A 15288-nucleotide genomic window follows, 5' to 3' on the forward strand; every position below is an offset into this window, starting at 1 on the left:
TATTGACTAGAAAAAGTGAGAATACCCCTTTGTAAATTTTTTTCATATTCATCAAAAGAAGGTAGGAATTTGGATTTATATCCATTCTTGGGCTTTATGCAGCAGGCACATACAAATTCTAAAATGAGTTGCTTTCCTAACCTCTTGGAGCAGTACCAAGTTGTAGATACATTAAATGTTCTTTGTTTAAAAATATGCAGTTTTCTGTTTCTGGTGACTTGTTGGTTATGGAGAGAGATGGGGAAGACTGATTCAGTGATCAGAATCCGATTTTATTGTGGGATAAAAATGCTTATATACTATTTCAGGGAGACTAGTAATGTGTACTACAATGATTAGGTTAAAATCACATACACAAACTTATGCCTATTACAACATCTCTTGCTTGCAGAGTTTAATGAGATTTTCTTTTTCCAGTAAACCTGCTGGATTTAATCTTCTTGCAATCTAGATCTAATTTTCAAAGTTCCTTTTGCTTTTGCCAAGGCATCCTGTTATCGCATCTCTTATGTTAACCAGGTCCAAAGTCCATCATCTGTCTTGTGTCTCCCAGCATTCCAACAGAAAATAGGTGGAGGGACAGAAAGAGAGTGACAGAGACAGAATAAGGAAAATATCACCTCCTGTGAATCCTAACAATGTTCCATTGATCCTCTCCAGCTGGTCTTCTTAGTGGTGAAGGGACCCCCAAAAAGCATAGAATCCCATGGGTTAATATATGCTCAGACTAGGTAGGAAAACCCAGGCACCTCGGGGGGGGGGGGGGGGGGGGTGGGAATTTGCCATTGTCTCTTACTATGGATTCTGGGTTTGTTGCATCATGTGCAGTACTGTGGTGCAAGGCTTCAGGAATTACTCTAGGGGGCACTTCGGGGGGGGTCTTTAATGGATCTGTGGGGTTGGGGGTTCCACAGCTCAGCCAGTTTGTGTAAGGGAGGACAGGTGCTCACTGCCTCTGACCAGAGGTTGCACCCGAAACCTCCTCCCCGCCACCTCATTTCAGGGTGGAGTCTGTGTAAACCTGGCTTCTGGGGACTGTGGTCTCTCCCACCCCAAACTCAGCCAGGGAAGAATTTCTGCTATGTTTGGCTTTCATGTGGATGCATTCTTCTCCCTCAGGCTTTTTTGCTTTTCCCTAGACCTGAGGTGATTAAACAATAGTGTGTGCTCTTTATCTTATCTAGGCAGCTTAATTCACAGTCCAGAGTTCCTTCCTCAGGGAGGCTTCTGTGGTTGTAGCCTCTTTATACAGTTTTTGCTATAGTGAGCTGTTGCAGAAAGAGGCCTTTGTCGGGGATGAGCCATTTATCGGTGAGGGGAGACTCGGACACTCAATATGAGTGATAAGCAAGTTCCGTTTATTGAAGAGAGCATCAGACACTTATACAGCGAGTAATAAGCTCATGAATATTCTGTAAGTTACACTGTCCATTGGCCACACCACAACATCAGCTCTTCCCCATTCCTTAGGGGTTACATCTCTCTTTTCTCATGTCTCTTTCACTATTTGTTATCATACTACAGCTATGCCCAAGGACACACTATCTTGCAGGTGCAGGACTTGGAATTAGCCACAGCTTTGTAATTTTCCATTCTCTAGCAGCTAAATTCCCAACAGTGAGCAACACTTCATAACAATGTTTAAGGCATGAACCATTTCAGTTCCTGACAGTGCCAGATAGCATGAAAGCAGTATCTGTAATGTTGCTTACTACTGTTGTATCTTTTTTGTTCCAAGAGGTAAATATATTTGAAATAACCTGTGAGGTTTTAATATCAATGCATTTTCTTTAGTAGAAATTCAGTAGTTAACCTGTAACTAGATCTGCCAATGCAAAAATGTCGGTATTAAGAGCTGAGAACCAAAAAAAGCAGATGTTTAGGACCAATATTATAAGAAATATTTGAGTATTCAACATGTATTAAAGGATCTAGAATAGGTTCTTGCAGATCTTCTTTTACTGAGAAGCATTTTTCCTTAGCTGACTTTTTTTTTCTATTACATGTAAAACAAAGAGCTTCTCATTAAAAGGGGGGGAGGGTTGGAAAATTTTCCTTTTGTATTTAATATTAAGGCTGACAGTCCTGCACTCATTTAGTTGCCTGATTGTAAGAGAAAAAAAATAACTAGCATGTTAAAAAAGTACAAATATCTAGTAATTACTGTAGAAGTAGCAGTTATTGCAACTGTAGAAGCCTCTTTTTTCATAATTTTAGGTTTGAAAATATTTGATGACTGATTTTTTTCCTTGCTACATGCCTGATATTACTTGAATTTTATTGTTCACTACTTTCAGCTGTGAATATTTAGCCTTAAGCTTAAAAAACTATAAAAATCAGCATAATGCTGAGAGAGGATATTGGTTTATTGTCAGCCTGCTTATGTTTTGTTTAAAAATGCACAGTTTAAGTATTACTTTAACAATTGTAATAATTTATTTTATTAACATAATTTAACTAAGATTTTTCTTTGCTTATGCTTCTACAGTCCATACAGTGACACTGTTTCTTAATATCTTTGGATGTTTGGCCTGGTTTTACATTGATGCTACACGAGGGGTTGATTTTGTATTGAGCATCCTCTGGTTCTTGCTTTTTACCCCTTGTTCTTTTGTCTGCTGGTACAGACCACTTTATGGAGCTTTCAGGTAAGAACTTCAGCTTGAATTAAGATCTTTAAAAAAAATACTTCACTTGTTGAAATGCATTAACATTCCAGAATTTGTTTATCATTAAGATAATCCTTCAATGTAATTTCATTAGAAACAAGTAGAACAATTACCATTAATTCAGTTGCTGTATCTGAAATGCTGATGGCAATAGTTAGGAATATTATAGAATATATTTTAAAATATTTAAAAACCATTCGCTCCTGAGAGCACTGAAGGTCCAGGAATGCATCTGAAATGTTTGTACATCAATTCACATAGTTTGAGAAACAAGCAAGGTTAACTGGAAGCATCAGCTCCCAGAGCTATGATATCACTGGTATTAGTGGGAATTGGTGGAATGAGTCTGAAGACTGGATTGCCGAAATTGAGAGCTACAGGCTGTTCAGGAGGAATAAGCAGAGCAGGCCAGGTGAAGGAGTTGCATTGTATGTAAGGAAGAGGTTTGATTGTACAGACCTTAGTGTTAGGGATGATGTGGTTGAGAGCCTCTGGGTGAGAATGAGGAGGATGAAAAACAGATGTATTGGGTGTCTATTACTGATCACCCAGCCAGGATGTAAGCCGTGATGACTTATTCTATAGGCAATTAGGAGAAATCTCTGGATTGGTAGCCCTTGTCCTTATGAGGAGATTTCAACTTCCCAGATATCAGCTGGGAATACCATATTGCTGTGACAAGCAACCATGGGAAATTCCTGAAGTTCGTGAAAGAGCTTTTTAACACAAGGCCTCAGGGAGCCCTCTAGGAAAGATGCCCTCCTAGACTTGTTTGTGAATACAGAAGGACTCATGGGAGATGTGATGATTGGTGATTGTCTTGGCAACATTGACCATGAAATGGTTGAGTTTAAAATTTTCAATGTAGCAAGAAACCATGTCAGCAGAGTTCTAAGCTATTCAGGGAGCTACCTAGCAGAGTACCCTGATTTTGAAGGCTTATGAGTCCACGAGTGTTGGTCAGTTTTTGAGAACCACCTTTTAAAAGTGCAGGAGCAGGCAATTCCACTGCATCAAAAGCCAAGCAAGTGAGGCAAAAGAACATGAGCTCCTTGTGGAACTCAAGAGGAAAAAGAAATTGTATGATTTCTGGAAGAAAGGTCAGGCTTAGCAGCAAAATTACCCAGCCATGGTTCTCATATGCAGCAAGAGGACATGAAATGCCAAAGCTGAGCTAGAATTTAAACTGGGAAGTGTTTTATCAGACAAGAAGGGCTTTTCAAAGTACGCCAATAGCAAGAGGAGGGCTAAAGAAAATATTGGACTGCTACTTGATGATGATGGTCACTTGAATAATAGGGATAAAGTAAAAGGAGAGGCATAAAATGTTTTTATTGTCTTATGCTTTAATAAGACTGAGTCAGAGGACTGTGAGTGTGGTAACAGTCACTTTCCATTTGTGGACACTGAAATTGTGAGGGACCAGCTGTATCAGTTGAATGTTCACAAGTCTGTGGGGCCTTAGAGGGTCTGTGGGGCTCTGATACAGGGTATTGAAGGAGCTAGCAGATGTTATGGCAGGATCCCTCTCAATAATCTACCAAAGATCTTTGGAGTCTGGGGGGTCCCTGCTGACTGGAAGCTAGGCAATGCTATTCCAATTTACAGAAAAGGCATGAGAGAAGACCCAGGGAACTATAGATGTGTTGTTAGTCTAGCCTCAGTACCTGGAAAAATTATGGAGATTACACTGGGTGCTATTGAAAAGCATTTAGAAAACAATGCAATCATCAGGCACAATGTGGGTTCACAAAGAAAAAATCCTGTTTAACTAATTTGATATCTTTCTATGATAAATGTCACTTGCTGTCACTCTTGCGCCGAGAATGACACAGGAACAGGTGAGAGGCAGTATTGTAGAAAGAGCAAAAGAAGGTTTTATTCAAGAGAACTGCACGGTTTATATAGAGTGATACAATACATTCTATTTGATTGGCTAGTTAACAAAACACCATTCTCATACACCATCCTTGAGAAGAACAGAAAGACGAAGTAGAAAAACACCACCTGCAGATTGTTTATACTAACAAGTTATCACATTCTTACAACTCCCTGAAAATTCTCACAAGCCGCTGTGAGAAACACTTGCCGTTTCTCTCTCTCTGTCCCATGGCATCCACAACTTGCCTAGTGGATGAAAAGAAGGCAGTGGATGTAGTTTTTTCTCAATTTTAGGAAGGCCATTGATACTGTCCCTCACAGCATCCTTCTGGACAAGTTGTCCAACTGTGGGATGAGCAGGTTCATGGTGTGCTGGGTGAAGAACTGATGTAAGGGCAGCGCTCAAAGGTTTGTAGTGAATGGAGCTACATCTGCCTGGTGACTATTCACTAGTGGTATCCCTCAGGGTTCAATTTTAAAGCCAGTCAGTCCTGTTCAATATTTTTATCAATTATCTGGATGCAGGAGTTGAATGCACCATTATCAAGTTTGCTGATGATACCAAACTGAGAGGGGCTGTTGGCTCTCCTAAGGGACAATAGGCCTTGCAGAGGGATCTAAATAGGTTGGAGCATTGGGCAACCATCAGTGGCATGAAATTTAACAAGTCCAAGTGCCAGATCCTGTACCTGGGATAGAGTAATGCTGGGCACAAGTATAGATTTGGAGAGGAGTGTGTGAAAAGCAGCCCTGCAGGAAGGGATCTGGGGGCTCTGGTCAGCAGCAGGCTCAGTATAAGTCAGCAGTGAACCCTGGCAGCCAAGAGAGCAAACTCCATCCTGGGGGGCATCAAACACAGTAGAACCAGTTGGTCAAAAGAGGCGATGATCCTGCTGTATTCACTGCTGATGTGGCCTCACCCTGAGTACTGTGTGCAGTTGTGGGCCCCACAACTTAAGAAGGATGTGAAAGTCCTTGAATGTATTCAGAGAAGGGCAACCAAGCTGGTGAAAGGGCTGGAAGAAATGTGCTGTGTGGAGCAGCTGAGGACATTGGGTTTGTCTAGTTTGGAGAAAAAGAAGCTGAGGGGTGACCTCATGGCTCTCTACATCTTCCTGGGGAGGGGAAGTGGAGAGGGAGGTGCTGAGCTCTTCTCCCTAAGATCCAGTGACAGGACGCATGGGAGTGGTTCAAAGCTGAGGCAGGGGAGGTTCAGAGCTGACAGTAGGAAGCATTTCTTTACTGAGAGGGTGGTCAGACACTGGAACAGGCTTCCTAGAGAGGTGGTCGATGCCCCAAGCCTGTCGGTGTTCAAGAGGCATTTGGACAATGCCCTTAATAACATGCTTTAAATTTTGGTCAGCCCTGAAGTGGTCAAGCAGTTGGACTGAATGATCATTGTAGGTCGCTTCCAACTGAAAATATTCTGTTTGATTCTATTTATAGCTTTTACCATTGACATAGTATTTGTAGGAAATATTTAATTTTGTATTGAGCTGATAACAGTTTTAAGGAAAATTTTCATTAAATCTGTATCCCTTCATGGGCAGGTTAATAGTTAACGATGTCTTTAATATTTGGCTTCCTGAATGAACTTCATAAAACCATAGACTTAAAAAATCTTATGTTGCTAAGTGACCTGTAGTGTCTGTAATTGAAGGAGGCTGATAGTCTTAAAAATGAGTAGATCAGGTACGTATTGATTAAATTCTAATATTTTCCTAGTTTTTAGCAGTCTGAATTTTGAAAACCTTGACAAGCTTGACAGGTGGTATCTTAGTCTTGAAAAATTGAATGGTTGGTTTGACTGCAAAATTGAACTCTTTTTTTGGTGAAAATCAGCATGTAGAGATTCTAAATTCCCATACTCTCAGAGTATTTTTTTAAATTTCCTTTTCAGATTGAAAAGAATCTGGATGTTCTAAGTTTAAATGCACTAATTTTTTTTAGAGATAGACTGATAGCCATAAATTGCAGTTGAGCATTGAGCATAACTTTTAGACTGAGATGTTTATTTTTGCTAGCCAAGAAGATATTGCTGTACCTACACATCTTTGAGGAATCGTATAGTCTAACTTGCATTTGTTTGTACACTAAATTCTTACATTCTTAAGGCTAAAAATGAGAAGAGTATTTTTAATTTTGGTCTAACTTTTGTTGATGACTGGTTACAATGTGGGTAGAAATTGAGATAAATTAAAAATACAGAGAGTTGCCAGTATTTTAAAATTATACTATTTCATTTTCATCATAAATATTGCATGTTCTCTCTTAGTAGTGTTCTTTTATATGAAATTATTATTCCTGATGTGGTGGAATTCAGTGTCATGTTATTTTTCAGGGTTTTAGATTTAGTATATCCTTAGCATTTCTTAGTGACTATTTATTGTTTGGAAAAGGAAAACTACTACTTGCATATTTAATTTTCAATCATCTGTTCAGCTGAAATAGGGTGAACTTGTTGAATAAATAGAAAATAACAAATTCCCTTCTGCAGAATGACCTATTACTGGCAAATTCTTGTTCAGTGACTTTAGTGATCTTTAGTTCCTTTAGAAATTTGGTAGAAAGCATATAATGCAGGTATTAGTTTTCATAGTAATACATTGAGGTCTTTGAGATTCTGCCTGCATGTTTATATTTGGGGATTTTTTACAAGCTATTTGTCAGGCTAACATTTTAGTAATTTAAACAGAAAACATATCTTGTATATTTTGTTTTTAAACAACAACTGCTTCAGTATTCTGATCCACATTGTGTTTCAGCGATTCCATATTAGTTTTTATTGCTTCTTACAAGTAAAATATTTTCTTCCCATCATGCCAGCACTGTGAACTTCAGTTTAAAAGTGGACTTCTGTTCTTTATGCATTGTAGCAGAAGTTGTATGTTTAGTCTGAGGCCCTGCTGTGTGCTGAACAAAACACTAAAGAATAGTATCTTGCTGTTATTCTCACCTCTGTGAGAAGTGCAAATGGCAAAAGTACTATATTAAAGAAGTAGCAATAGCTCGTATATAAACACTCTACAAAACCACAGAATTACTGGAACTTCAAGTCACTATCAATAAAATATAAAAGCATTTTTTCTTTAGTTAATGCAGAAAAAAAATGTAGATTGGTACTACAATATTTGTAAAAAGTAATACATTTCCTGGCTGCTTTAATTCCCCCCCCCCCCTCTCTTTCAGGAGTGACAGTTCATTCAGGTTCTTTGTGTTCTTCTTTGTATATATCTGTCAGTTTGCTGTACATGTACTTCAAGCTGCAGGATTTCAAAGATGGGGAAACTGGTGAGCATTCTGTTTTCTGTAGCATTGTATTGTCTGTAAGACAAACTAATATTTGATATAGCAGCTGCAAACCAGTCCATGGTTTCAAAAGAAAAAATAATCTTGTGTTCACTGGAATTCTTACATTTAGCAGTCAAAAAAGCATTTTTGGAGTGCTCTTAGCTAGAAAAAGTATGTGAAACATATCCCAAGAGTATGAGATACTTCTGTTATTAGACTGGTCAAAATTCTATCTTTCAGTGTAAGCCACAGTCATGGTTTAACCCCAACCAGCCCTCAAGGCCCCCACAGCTGCTTGCTCACTCCCCCACCAGTGGGATCAGGAAGAGAATCAGAAAGGTAAAAGCTATAAAACTCCTGGGTTTAGATAAAGACAGTTTAACAGGCAAAACAAAAGCCACACACACAAGCAAAGCAAACCAAGGAATTAATGTACTGCCTCTCATACACCGGCAGGTATCCAGCCATCTCCAGGAGAGCAGGGCCCCATCACACATAATGGTTACTTGGGAAGACAAATGCCATCACTGAAAACTTCCTCCCACTTCATATACTGAGCATGATATCACAGGGTCTGGACTATCCCTTTGGTCAGTTGGAGTCATCTGCCCCAGCTGTGTCTCCTCCCACACACCCCCAGCCTCCTTGACAGCTTGGCAGTATGAAAAGCAGCAAAGTCCTTGCCTCTGTGCAAGCCTTGCTCAGCAATAAGAAAAACATCCTTATATTATCAACACTGTGTTCAGCACAAATCCAAAACACAGTCCCATACCAGCCACTGGGAAGAAAATTAATTCTACCCCAGCCAAAACCAGCTCAGCCACTTTATACTGCTCTTTTATTTATTACCTCTCCTCTTTTAGTGGTGTGTGGAGAACTTATTTGCTCTATATTTAGGATAAAGAAATAAGCAAAACTTAAAAAAATGTAAATAATTTAGGCTATAATAATTTACTGTTTGAATATTATTTTGTATAATTTGTTATTTCTAATGATGTTAATATACTTACTAATAAAATTTATTGCTAAAATTGGAAGAATTAATCAACAATGTATTTCAGTGAATATACTGCTATATCTTTGATATTATTTGAAAAGCTGATTTGTCCAAGTCAGCTTTTTATTCAGTAATAGTTGATTTTCATTTTGATGCTTATAAATATATAAGCTTTTACTTGAACTTTTTATGTAGATATAGCTTTGTTTATATAGATATAGCTTTATTTGAAGCTACAAGGTCTAATATTAGGATTTTACAAGGAAAAGCTATTGGGAATCACTCACCCTTCTTGGGGAAAAAAAAAAAAAAAAACAAAACAAAAGGACAAACTTGAATTAACAAAAAGCATGGTTGTAGTAGCCAGCTATAACTGGCAATAATGTAGCTGGGTAATGACATTTCTGTGTATCAGCAGTTTTCTGTTAACCTCCAAATGTACATAAGGCAAAAATAAACATCACTGCTTTAGAACTGGAGTAAAAGGAAAAATCCTGGTTTATTATTTTCACTCTCAAAGCCACTATTTGGCTTTTTCCTAGATAACTTGATTGACATGAACAAAGTGAAAAAGTGATTTTAGAAAACCAACTCTCCAAGTATGGCATGTGTACTTTTAAGGATACCTGGGGAAGTGGCATGAAAAATAGCCAGATCATCATCAAACGCTAATTGCAATTTTGATTTTGGAGTTCTGTGCTAGAGTCTAATTGAACATAGGGGACATCATAGCAATTTAAAACAAGTAGAAGAAAGTTTTAAGGTTGTTTCAGTTTACATAAATGTTTTGCTCTTTTTGGTGAAAGAATCTTCTCTATCTTAATGTGTTATTTTTATTAGGGCAACCTGCTCTTTTGTGACTTCAAGTTTATGTTGATGTTTCAAATTTGAAGAAAGGGGAAATATTTGAAGTAATATTGATGTAGCAATCTGCTCTCTTAAATAATCTGACACTACCTACTTAAAAAAAATATATTAATCACAGTTGAGAAGGCATCACTGTGTGGTTACAGTAAAATTAATTTTCCCACATAAAAGCTCTGTGTGCGCCATATTTTTGGTTTTCTTTTGTAAAAAGTTAGAAGCTATCTTTTTAGGGATTTTTTTCTACCACAAAATCATGTAGTCTTAAATTATTCTCAAATTACAGTATGACAAAAAAAAAAACCCAAAAAGTGATGAGCAACTCTAATGTCTCAATTTCCTCACAGCTCTCCTGAAGGATAATCATATTTGCTAAAATTTTTCTTATAGTTTCACTGCATGAATTGGGAAAAATGGCAACTAAGCTGTAAAAGCTTATAGAACAGAAATATGCTCATATATAATTTTCATGAGGTTTTCTTCAAAAATATTCAGTTGATCAGAACCAGGGTGTTATAAAGCTTCCCTTGATGTGGATAACTGTGGTTGAACGGTTCATGTGCTGTGCTAGTCAAGTTTGTATTTTCTTTTTCCTTCAGTGGGTGGATTTCGTCTCTTACTAGTCTTAATAAGAGTATCCCTGTTGGCATTATGATGACAATCATAGCTGCACTTTTCACAGCATCTGCTGTTATTTCATTAATTATGTTTAAAAAGGTAAGTTACTTATTATTCCCCTCTACTGTTTTCTATGTTCTGGAGTTTGCTTTCCTGCTTGAGAGGCAATCTCTCTCAAAGTAATGGGGATTAAATTATATTCTTGTGCATGTGCTTGTGCCTTACCTTTTAACAACTGTGCTTCAGTAGTATTTTTTTGCTTATACTGTCATGGAGTTATGAAATGCTGTTTTTACAGTGCACTTATTTCTGCAAATTAAATGGGGAAGGATAGCTTTGAATAAGAGAAGCTGGGAGGTGAGCCCACAATTAAAGGGTAGGTGAATGCACTGGACACTAAGGTAGGACTTGTAGATGCAAGGTTGCAATTTCCAAATCTGTGGTGATTCATCAGGCTGAGTGAAGCATGATTCAAATGATTACTAAGTTTCAGCTCTTATAAAAATTATTCCTCATTAAAATCAATAGAAGTGTGAGATGCATAGCACCTTGGAAAATTATTTTTATTTCTCTGCTTGGATTATTTTAACATTTTGCTGTCAATTAATGATTGCATAGCATAAAACCTCAAAGATGCTGTTCTCCCTTGGTTTCTTTTTGTGAATTTCCATCCGGAAAGCCTAAGTTTAGATAATAACGTGCTAGTAAGCCTTTTATGTTGTTTCAATTAAATGTAACTGATAATTCTGCTGCTGATATGCTGGTAATTCTAATAATTCAACTGCAGTTACAGTTCCACTTAAAGGTCTTCATGTACCCAAACTCTACTGGCCTATTTATAGTAAGGTAGAAACTTCCTTTCTCCTTATTTGTTTTTTGCATAAATACTCAGGTATAGGAGAAAGAAACAAATGAAAAATATGTATGGTGAGCATTTTTTACACTCTTTCTACCACATGAATCTGAATTCTTTTCAAAAAACATGTATACTCATATATGATCTGGTGACATTTATAACAAAAAAAAAAGTTACATGAATTCTCCTGCTATGCTTATAGAATCATAGAATTGTTAAAGTTGGAAAAGACCTCTAAGATCATCAAGTCCAACCATCAACCCAGCACCACCACCTTGTTCACCACTAAACCATGTCTTCAAGTATCCACATGGTTTTTGAACACTTTCAGGGATAGTGACTCTACCACTTGCCTGGGCAGGCATTTCCATTAAGAAATTTTTCCTAATATCTAATCTAAACCTCTCCTGGCACAACTTGATGTCATTTCCTCTTGTCCTATCCCTTGTTACTTGAGAGAAGAGATCAACTCCCACCTTGCTACAGCCTCCTTTCAGGTAGCTGTAGAAAGCAATAAGATCTCCCCATAGCCTCCTTTTCTCCAGGCCAAACACCCCCAGCCCCCTCATCTGCTCCTCATAAGACTTGTGATCCAGCCCCTTCTCCAGCTACATTACCCTTCTGTGGACACACTCCAGCACCTCAACATCTTTTTTGTAGTGAGGGGCCCAAACCTGAACACAGGATTCAAGGTATGGCCTCACCAGTGCCGAGTACAGGGGGACGATTGCTTCCCTGGTCCTGCTTCCCGCACTATTTCTGACACAAGCCAGGATGCCATTGGCCTTCTTGGCCACCTGGGCACATGCTGGCTCACATTCAGCTGGCTACCAACCAGCAGCCCCAGGGCCTTTTCTGCTGGGCAGCTTTCCAGCCACTCTTCCCCAAGCCTGTAGTGCTGCGAGGGGTTGTTGTGGACCCAAGTACAGGTTCTAATGCCTGGCCTTGTTGAATCTCATATATTTGGCCTCAGCCCGTCAATCCAGCCTATCCAGATCCCTCTGTAGACCCTTCCTATCCTCCAGCAGATCAACACTCCCACCCAACTTGGTGTTTTCTGCAAACTTGCTTCAGGTGCACTCAATCACCTCATCCAGATCATCAATAAAGATATTAAACAGGACTGGTCCCAATACTGAGCCCCAGGGAACACCACTCATGACTGGCCACCAGCTGAATGTAACTCCATTTACCACTGTTGTAGTCTTGTTGTTGTATTTCTAAAGTCCCATATTGTCGTAATTGTATTTCTAAAGTCTCGTACCTTCTTGGGGGCAGTTCTTCACAGCTCTGACTTCTTCTCCTGCTTGTTATCAGCTCAGCTCAACTAGCCAAGCCCAGCCCCTTTTATCCTAGTTATCTTCACTAGCTACAGCTGCAGCCCAATTAAGGACATTGCAGCTGCAGCCCATCAAAACAACCAGGGCTTATCAGGGCAAGGCCTATATACAGATATTCAATATACAATACAGATATTTTACTAAGACTCCTACTATATACCACCACTCTGGGCCTGGCCATCCAGCCAGTTTTTTACTCAGTGAAGAGTGCATCCCATCCGCACTTTGGGAAATCAGTTTCTGCAGGAGAATGCTGTGAGAAACAGTGTCAAAGGCTTTACTGAAGTCTAGGTAGATGACATCCGCAGGCTTTCCGTCATTCACTAAGTGGGTCACCTTGTCCTAAAAGGAGGTCAGGTTCTTCAAGCAGGACCCGCCTTTCCTAAACCCATGCTGGCTGGGCCTGATCCCCTGGCTGTCTTGCACTTGTTGCATGATGACACTCAGGATGATCTGCTCCATGACCTTCCCTGGCATCAAGGTCAGGCTGACAGGCCTAGTAACTTGCTGGGTCCTCCTTCTGACCCTTCTTTTAGATGGGCATCACATTTGCTCACTTCCAGTCATCTGTGATCTCCCCGGTTGATCAGGACTGCTGGTAAATTATTGAAAAGGACTTAGTGAGTTCTTCCACCAGCTTTCTCAGTACCTTTGGGTGGATCCCATCAGGTCCTATTGGCTTGTGCAGGTCTAAGTGGCATAGCATGTTGCTGACTGTGGTGGTTTGACTAGGAAGGAGTAAGAATTCTGGGAAGCTGTGGTCAAACTAATGAAAGTTTTGGGTTTGAGACTGGCACTTAGTGTAGCTAGTGGAGTTTGGACACACTTCTGAGAATACACAGGGGTTAAAAAGCAGGGCACTGCCCTTGGATCTCTCTCTTGGGACGTCGCAGCGCAGAAGTCAGATCTCTTCCCCCGTCCAGCCTCTGTTGCTGGGCAGGGGGAGGGGCAGCCATGCAGTAGGCTCGGGGCTTGGACAGAGATGGGGGTGAGAAAGCTTTCAAGGATGGAAAGGTGGAAGAGCCTCAAGAGACATCGGGCAGCCTCCCCCCCCTCCTCCCCCCCTGTCGGCGAGACAGAATGTGATAGCAGCTAGCTCAAGAAGAAGAAGGTGAGAAGAAGGGTGCAGCCCGGCCGGCCGCAGCAGCAGCACGTGTGAGAGTATCATCGTTCTGAGATAGACAGAGACTGAAAACTTTTAACTTTTTCTTTTATAATTGAAGCTTTGCAAAAATGCTAATCTTCCTCGAAGCTGAATAAAAAGGGAGATAAGAGATGAGATGAAACAAAGACCTAGCTCGAAGAACGTAGAGATGATTAGATGGAGAGAGATGATTTAGAGTAGCCTTTTAGCTAGACTTTTCTTGTAGCTATAGACTCAGTTGTTCTTGTGACACAGACTGCATTTAGGGAGAGGCAGTGCCTCAAAACTAAGAGAGTTCATTCGTGAAGACCCCCCGGCCCTAGGGGGTTGGAAAAATATGGGAGAGACAGATGTCTCAAAGCAGAGACTGTGCTTTTTTAGAGTGAGACAAAGCATCCTTGAAAGACAACTCTAAAAGCAGCTCTGGCCATGCCTCAGTGGTGAGAGCACTGGGCATGGAAGGAAGATGTCACAAGCGGCAAAAGGACTTTTTCCGGGCGGTGCCGAAGTGACAAGGAAGCACACAAAGTTTCAGTGTGTTTCTAAGAGAAGCCTATAGAACAAGAAGGACTCCTTTCCTCTTCATGAACTGCAGTTTGAGTATACTAAAGTGTGGGACCAAGGCTGGGCAGTTGATGATTTGAGAGAATGTATCGGATTGAGAAAGTCAGGTAGTGGAGAGGAGGAAAATAGTTTTTGTAAGGTTTTCAATTTTTTTTCTTTTCCTTATAGTCTTTCCCTATTTTCCTGTAGTTTAAGTAATAAAGTGTTCTTTATGTTTAAGTTGGAGCCTGTTTTGCTTATTCCTGGTCACATCTCACAGCAGACACCAAGGTGAAGGCATTTTCATGGGGGGCACTAGCTCTGTGCCAGGCTCAAACCATGACACTGACCATTCCCTCCTGGTTAACGGGGGTTTCATTTTGCACCCTGTCTGTTTTTCAGCTCAGGGGGCTAGATACCCTGAGGACAACAGGTCTTGTTATTGGAGACTGAGGCAAAGAAGACATTACATACCTCAAACCTTTCCTCATCCTTTTTTGCTGTTTCTCATCATATCCAACAAAGGATGGAGATTCTCCTTAGCCCTTCTTTTGTTGCTGGTGTACTTGTAGAAACACTTTTTGTTGTCTATAGTAGTATAGTAGGAGTCCCTGTAAAATCTATGTACTTTATAAGTGGCCTTGCCCCAGTCCTAGGTATTCTAAATATGCTACAGCTGTGATACCCTTAATTGAGTGGCAGCTGTGGCCAATGAAGGCAACTAGGATAAAAGGAGGGGGGTTGATTGGTTGATTGATTGAGGGCCCTGGGGGAGCCCTGGAGAAGCCACAAGGAGCGGGGCTGCTAAGAAGAGCTGCATGGTAGAAAACCAGCTAGGACTTTAGAAATAATGTAACAACAGTATGGTTACAACAATTGTCTTTTACAGCAGCAACCACATTAAGTTCTAGCTGGGCTTTAGGCCTTCTAATTTTCACAACATCCTTATAGTCTTCTCAAGCTACCTGCCCCTTTTTCCAGAGATGGTAAACTCTCTTTTTGTCCTGATTTCCAGCCAAAGCTCTCTGTTCAGACTGGCCAGTCTCCTTCCCTGACAGCTTATCTTTTGGCACATGGGGACAACC

The 15288-nt window shown here is 40.0% G+C and overlaps 1 protein-coding gene and 1 long non-coding RNA gene across 12 annotated transcripts in view; one reads left to right on the forward strand and one right to left on the reverse strand.

Annotated features, from left to right (window-relative positions):
• LOC141726972 (secretory carrier-associated membrane protein 1-like) overlaps positions 1-15288 on the forward strand; it is a 132353-nt gene that overhangs the window by 93946 nt on the left and 23119 nt on the right. For 7 of the 11 annotated variants that reach the window (XM_074532135.1, XM_074532125.1, XM_074532132.1 and 4 more), the window contains 3 exons: positions 2489-2648; positions 7740-7841; positions 10302-10419. In XM_074532135.1, the coding sequence (XP_074388236.1) occupies positions 2489-2648; positions 7740-7841; positions 10302-10419 (380 nt within the window). Of the gene's footprint in view, positions 1-2488; positions 2649-7739; positions 7842-8081; positions 8181-10301; positions 10420-10618; positions 10697-15288 lie in introns of all 11 variants that reach the window. The other 4 variants (XM_074532134.1, XM_074532126.1, XM_074532131.1 and 1 more) reach the window with 3 other exon arrangements.
• The window catches only part of LOC141726973 (uncharacterized), an 88565-nt gene that overhangs the window by 26616 nt on the left and 46661 nt on the right, over positions 1-15288 (reverse strand). The gene's annotated exons all lie outside the window — the stretch shown is intronic.

This window comes from Zonotrichia albicollis, chromosome W (genome assembly GCF_047830755.1).
Source record: "Zonotrichia albicollis isolate bZonAlb1 chromosome W, bZonAlb1.hap1, whole genome shotgun sequence".
Classification (NCBI taxonomy): domain Eukaryota; kingdom Metazoa; phylum Chordata; class Aves; order Passeriformes; family Passerellidae; genus Zonotrichia; species Zonotrichia albicollis.